The 7,350-nt window shown below is 46.1% G+C and overlaps 1 protein-coding gene across 1 annotated transcript; it reads right to left on the bottom strand.

Moving 5' to 3' along the window:
- Positions 1-603: 603 nt before the first annotated feature.
- Positions 604-2,855, bottom strand: LOC136496485 (transcription factor MYB4-like). The gene is made up of 3 exons (XM_066492185.1): positions 2,553-2,855; positions 2,327-2,456; positions 604-1,754 (listed from the first exon to the last, which is right to left on the bottom strand). Exons 1-3 carry the CDS (start codon positions 2,683-2,685, stop codon positions 1,202-1,204), a joined length of 816 nt encoding a protein of 271 aa, XP_066348282.1. The 5' UTR covers positions 2,686-2,855; the 3' UTR covers positions 604-1,201.
- Between the last annotated feature and the right edge of the window lie 4,495 nt (positions 2,856-7,350).

A 7,350-nucleotide genomic window follows, 5' to 3' on the forward strand; every position in this document is an offset into this window, starting at 1 on the left:
ATATTCATTCAGATTTTTTTTATTTGATTTGTATAGAGCGTATGATCATGATCATTAAGGCCCCCTTGCTTTGATGCTCATCAAACTGTCGGCGACGATAATTAGCAGTGTATTCCACTCATCTAGCACAGCTCAAAAGGTATCCTGGACAGTACAGTATCTGAACCCTAGCGTAGACAACGGCAGGAGACCTGCTTGTGCCATTGGAGACTGTTGATATAGTATAGCTTAGGCATGAAAGGCACAGGTTGGAATAGAAAAATGGCGGCGCCAATCTGCATTTGTGGATCAGGCCCCTGTTTAGATGCGAAAATTTTTGGCTTTTGGCTACTGTAAGCACTTTCGTTTGTATTTGGCAAAAATTGTCCAATTATGGACTATTTAGGCTTAAAAGATTCGTCTCGCCAATTACGGATAAACTGTGTCAATTAGTTATTCTTTTTACCTACATTTAATGTTCCATACATGTGCCGTAAGATTTGATATGACTGGAGAATCTTGAAAATTTTTGGATTTTGGGTGGCATCTAAACGGGGCCTCAGCACCCCCACACGTTCTTCGTTTACTTTTCCAGATCAAACAAAGGTGACGCAGCAATCAGCAGACAGCCAGATCTGTGCTTGGCATTGTTTGACTGTAAAATCACACAAAAGAAATCCTCCTTTAGTTTGTCCCGGTCTCTGCTGCAGTCTGCACACGTGTTTCAGACTTTTTTCTCAAAGGCAACAGTTACCATTTCACATCAGCTGGGGACGAAGCGTGCACTGGAGAATGGACAGATCGCAGGCAGGACAGAAGCCGTACACGAGTTGAGCATTGGCATAACACACGAGTAGCAGACTAGATGAATTTAATCAACGAATTGCAAGAGGCCGAGTCCATTTCTGTTCTGGTGATCCTCACTACTGTACATGGAAATCTGCATGCACAGCGTGCAAAAGAATTCTTCTTGGAATGGATAGCATAGGTTTCGATCACCGATACCTTGTCGATCGATCTTTATATACAAGAAAGCAAACAAGATAGATGCAATGGCGTGTCGCGTTGTTTCTGCCTAATTTCGTCGTGGACACTCTTTCATTCTCTGTTAATTCGCTGCTATTGCCCCCTCCCTAGTCCCTCCGACGCAAGACGTGCAGAGGGAGAGAAAAGAACGATGAATCAATTAGCCAAGGAACTGAAAAATCCTCTCGCGCGCGCTCTAAATCTGCGGCAATTCCTGGTGCACGTCGCCGGACTCCATGAACACTCTGAGCCAGTAGTCCAAGTCGCCGTCGGCGCCAACCGACGACGCGCCCAACGCGTCGGAGGGCTCCATGGGGACGTCGAAGCTCTGGAGCGGCATCGACAGCGTCTCGGACCAGAAGGTGTCGTCGAACTGAAACTCCTCGGCGTCCGAGGCGGAGGAGGTGAAGCTCTCCTCCTTGGGGAACCCGGGCGAGCTCCCCGTGTTGCCCTGTTCCTGCTCCGTCATGGACGACGACGACTCGGTCACCGACGACAAGGCCGCCGACCGTTCAGGCGACACCGGCGCTGTGGTGGCCGGGACCGGGACGAGGGCGACGTCGGCCGTCTTCTTCCTGGCGCCGCCCCCGCGCTTGGGCCTGTGCTTCCTGCCGGCGCCACCTGCTGCCTGCGCCCCGTGCTGATGCTCCGGCTTGGTGGGCTCCAGCCGCTTCTTGAGGTGCGTGTGCCAGACGTTCTTGATCTCGTTGTCCGTCCGCCCGGGCAGCGTGGCGGCGATGGCGGACCACCTGTGTGTGGCCAAACAATTCAGAGCTCATCACATCAGTGCACAGCTTTGTCAGAGGAAAGGAATTGATTACTTTTACTCTCTGCTGCGTGATTGGATTCCCCTTGCGGAATCACACGCACTTGTTTTAATTAACGCTGTACTAGTTCAATTTTTTAACTGCCCTGAGCTCTAGACGGCAACGGCAGGCAGCAGTGCCCCGTTCGTCGTCCACGACGAGGACGGACGGCCAAACTAGAGGAGGTGGAATCTCCGGCAGATCTCGCGCATCATCAGTGACGCAATTAAATTAACTAGTGACCAAGTGGCCTGCACACTTGGGATTTTCTTTCTTCGTCGGCCTCGAGGCGGGGCCCACGGGGATAATGTATTGTATGCCCTGCCCTGCCCTGCCCCACTGACAGGAACAAGAGGAAGACGAAGACGAAGAGTGATTTGCGTTTGAAGCAACAATCACTGCTCCTCCGATTTAGCAAAACACCCGAACAGACAGCAATGCGAGAAAGGGAAAGAAAAGGACGAGAAGAAAAAATGGGGGGCAGAATTAATTAGCAGCAAGCAGTAGTGCAGTACCTGTTGCCGAGCTGCTCGTGGAGGCTGATGATGGCGTCCTCTTCCTCCTTGCTGAAGTTGCCGCGCTTGATGTCCGGGCGCAGGTAGTTGATCCACCGGAGCCGGCAGCTCTTGCCGCACCGCAGCAGCCCTGCAGAAGCAGCAGCACGTCTCGTTAGCACTCCGCGGCGGAGGAGCTAGCAAGCAGAGGGAGGCAGGCAGGTCGTCGAGTGGGTTGATCACTCACCGGCTTGCTTGGGCAGCGCGCGCCAGTTGCTGTGGCCGAAGCTCTGGATGTGGGCGACCAGGATCTTGTCCTCCTCGGGCGTCCATGGCCCCTTCTTCAGCCCCATCTTCGCGCAGCACGGAGCCCTCCCCATTTGATTCTACTGGATGGATCTCCTCCGATCCTCTGAGTGTTGTCTGAAGCTGTGTGCTTTGCTAGATTGGCTTGTCTGTTCGAGGGAGGTGTGGGGAGTGCAGGCAGGGAGGAGGGAGGCGTGTGTTTGCTGCCTGCCTGTTTGTCTTTGGGGACGGGAGCACTGTCCTGGTCGTGCTGAAGGTAAGGGTGGAGTCGTGAGGGTGCCCGGCTATTTATCTTGGTGGCGAGTGATGACGGGGCTTGAGAGTTTTTTGTTTTTTTTTTCAATAATAAATGCATAGAGCGCTTGAGAGTTCAAACAGACACGTGCTCTAATGCGTAAGCCCACGCAACTTCCGGGTAAGTGGTTCCTCTGGGTGGGCCAAGTGGGGCTGTAATTTTCCACCGTTTGTGATTTATTTTTCCTCGTTACTTTTTAGCTCACGGATAGGGCCAGTTTGGTCTTTGAATTCTCTAGTCTAAATATTTGTTGAAAGTTTTTTTACTGTAATTTTAGAGCATTTTCGTTTGCTAGTATGATCTAAATTTTTTATTTAGGCTCAAGAGTTAAAGTGGTCTAAAATTGAGTGACTACACTTTAGACCATAGGATCCAAACATTCCGTGAGAGTTATGTTGCTTAGAGAAAACCCTTCTATTTATATTAGGACAATCCCCATCTAAAATTATGGGATAGCTTCTATACTTACCGAGTGAAGCAGATGCTACGTATAGAAACCATATTCATAATAATGGATATTTTCTTCAAAACAAATTCTCTCAAATCACTTATCATTCTCTACCGGGAACGACCATCGAACTCGAAAACCGGGAATGTTTCACCATTTATTTTCTGAAACCGGACACAAAAGGCCATGGATTGCAGTCCACCTACACATTCCTGGTTTTGACAGAACTCCTCCCCTTCTCTCATTCTTCTCCTCCAAACCAGCCCTCTCCTCTTCTCACGTTACTCTCTCCTCCCCTTGCTCTGCCATGGCTGCCACTCCCTAAATCCCCTCTATTGCACCAAATCCTTGGGGGAAACTTGCAAATCGGATCGAGGACAACAATAGGAGCAAGAAGAGGTGCATCTTGCATGTGGATCGGTCCTTCCCCATCCCTTCCAGTCACCCTAGGGTTTGTGGCTGACCAAGGTGAGTTGGATTTCCCCCTTCTCTGCACAAGTTTGGTGTTTAGGGTGGATTTTGGCCATGGGAATAGGTGGACTAGTGGGGGAGAAAAGTTGCTTGAATGTTGTTCCTCGGATTTCAGATGAACAGTTTCTGCAGATTTTCTTGGGGAAACGATTAGGGCTACTTAGAGACCGAAATAAGTGTTTTGGTGAACTACAAAGTTGCAGAGGACCTTCGGATCTATTAGCTCGTGAAATTTCATGATTTTATCTCAAGCAGTTTTAGAGATATGTATTTTCGAAATTAGGTGTCATGCTGTGACGAAGTTCTAGACAGAACTGGATGTAGGGGCCTTTCAAAACCCTTAAATGTCTTATTAGACTTTCCAAATATGAGAAGCTTGTAGTACTTTCCATTAGCTTTCCAGATTGGTAAAGATTATGCCTTTTGTATTTCGCTGCCATCATATCCTTTATGGATTAAAACGTATAAAGAGGTGAAGCAGCACTGCTGCATTTGATATGTCGCTTTGTTTGTTGTTTTGCTTGTATGTCGGGTTGGGGAGTAGGAGTGCTTAATCCATTGTTTAATGCAGCCACAAACTTGTTTGTCATACAGGCAAGTGATAAAGTGTCCTGGGAATGGATCCATTTGAGTATCTTCCAGTCCGGTTCCATTTCAATGGAGAATTCATAAGAACAGGAAGACAAGTGCAGTACATCGGTGCTCGGATGGAGGTTTCCTTCATAGATAGGGATAAAGTGTCCCTGTCTGAGATTATTGGCCACCTAAAGGACCACTGCAATGTAAGTGAAAGGGCTCTCTTGCATTGGCTTCTTCCTGGGAAAGAGCTCGATAATGGTCTGAGGCTGCTTCTAGATGACAAAGGCTGCTTAGAGGTAGCAGGTACCATTGGGGATGGAGAGGTAGCTAAAATCTATGTTGAAGAACCTATTGCTTTGGAAGAAAGTGAATGTGACGAAGGCAGTGAATATGAAGAGGAGGAAGGAACAAGTGATGAAGATGACTCACTGAATGAGCAGGAAGTGCAGGAGGAATTGGATGATGAAGGACCTGAGATAGAAGAGGATACTCAGCCTGTGCATGCAGCCAATGAATTTTTAGGTGCAGCCATTGTTCCAAGTGGTAATAGAGCTGGGATCCAACAACCAATACAACTTGATGAGGGATGGAAAAATTCAAGGAAAGACAAAGGCAAGCAAGTAGTTGTCCATGATCCAAAGTCTGGGGATAGCAGTGACAGTGACTACTTACCTGGTGATGAGTGTTCTTCTGAGGATGATTTGTAGAAATTCTGACCAAGTTCAGGGTGTTTTAAAGGAGGTTAAAGGCTGGACAGGTAGCCAACTTAGATGAAGTCATATTGGACAGTCCCAAAGAGGTGCCAAATTTGTATGAGATAGAGGATGAAGGAAATTTGACCCCATATGATGGCAGCAGTGATGATGAGGATTCAGTAGAAGAGATGAGTGATGGGGATATTCAGAAGTGTACTAGTAAGTGTCCAAGATTTAATAAGAAGGGACCAATTCCTAAGTTTGAGATTGGAATGAAGTTTAGTGGAGAGAAACAATTCAAGAAGGCATGTATCAAACATGGTCTAGTTGAGAGGAAGCTTATCAAATTCTACAAGAATGAGGCATCAAGAATGATTGCAGTATGTGACTGGTCCACATGTAAATGAAGGTGCATGGCTTCTGTCAATTCTAGGAGTAGTAGTTGGTAGATTGCTAGCTACAATGCTGAGCATACATGTCCACCTAGAAGGGACAATAGGTTGGTCACTGCTTGGTAGAATTGCTGCCAAGTATGAGAAGATGATCATTGCCAACCCTGCTTGGGGTCTTGACTCAATGAAAACAACTGTGCAAGAGGACATGTTTGCTGATGTGAGTTTTAGCAAGCTTAAGAGGGCCAAGTCCATGGTAATGCAGAAGGCATTAGATGCTACTAAGGGTCAATATCTACTCTTGTACAATTACCAGCTAGAGTTATTGAGAAGTAATCCTGGAAGCACAATTATTATGAGAAGACAAGGTGATACAGACATTTTTCAGAGGATGTACATATGCCTTGATGCTTTGAAGAAAGGGTTTAAGGCAGGATGTAGAAAAGTTGTTGGGCTAGATGGGTGCTTCTTCAAGGGAGCTACAAATGATGAGCTGCTATGTGCAATTGGCAGAGATGCAAACAGGCCAAATGTATCCTATTGCATGGGCTGTGGTGGAGAAAGAGAATAATGATAGTTGGGATTGGTTTTGTGATCTTTTGTTTAGAGATATAGAGGTGTATGGTGGCACTGGATGGGTTTTCATATCAGATCAGCAAAAGGGAATTTTGAATGCAGTGCAGAAATGGGCTCCAGATGCTGAGCATAGGAATTGTGCTAGGCATATATATGCCAATTGGAGGAAAAAGTTCAAAAAGAAGGAGTGGCAGAAGAAATTTTGGGCTTGTGCAAAGGCCCCTTAGTGTCACATTGTTCAACCTAGCCAAGGCAAGACTTGCAAAGGATACACAAGCTGGAGCTCATGCTATAATGAACACTGATCCACATCACTGGAGCCATGCCTGGTTCAAGTTAGGTTCTTTTTGTGATTCAGTTGACAACAATATGTGTGAATCTTTTAACAAATGGATTGTAGAGGCTAGATACTTTCCAATTATTACCATGCTTGAGACAATTAGGAGAAAAGTCATGGTTAGGATTCAGCACAACAGGACCAAATCAGATGGGTGGAACACAGTCATATGCCCAAATATCTTGAAAAAATTGAATGCATGTATTAATTTATCTGGAGTTTACCATGCAATATGTAATGGACAAGACCAATTTGAAGTGGTTCACTGGATTAACAGGTTCACTGCTGGACCTGAACAAAAAGGAGTGTTCCTATAGATATTGGCAACTATCTGGAATGCCATGTCCTCATGCCATATCTTGCATTTTCTTCAAGACAAATGATTTGTCACCATTCATTGCTAGCTGCTACTCAGTGGAATAGTTCAAAAACACATATGACCATTGTCTATTGCCAGTGGAAGGAATGATTGCATGGCTCGTTTCAGAGAAAACACCACTGAAGGCTCCTGGATATGTAAAGATGCCAGGTAGGCCAAAGAAGGAAAGAAAGAGAGAAGCACATGAGAAACCAAAGTCTGAAAAGGCCTCAAAGGTAGGCACAATTATCAGGTGTACGAAATGCATGCAAATTGGTCACAACAGGTCCACATGTGACAAAAGGAATGGCCTAGTCCCATAATGTTGCTCAGGTTTCAAGAGAACAAGGTGGAACTTCATCAAGTGCACCTCACCATAGCACTGCTGCATCCATGAAGAGGAAAGCAAATACAACTCCATGTACACAGAACAAAAGGACAAGGACAACCAAGGTATGGTTTCAAAACCAGTGTAACATTATTGCCAATTTATGATCCTCACAAAATATGTGTGTTCAATGATTTATTTCTTCTTTTAGCAAGGCTGGAGGTTCAAATACATTGGCCTAAGACATCCTGCAAGTGCCA

Source organism: Miscanthus floridulus, chromosome 12 (assembly GCF_019320115.1).
Source record: "Miscanthus floridulus cultivar M001 chromosome 12, ASM1932011v1, whole genome shotgun sequence".
Taxonomy (NCBI): Eukaryota; Viridiplantae; Streptophyta; class Magnoliopsida; order Poales; family Poaceae; genus Miscanthus; species Miscanthus floridulus.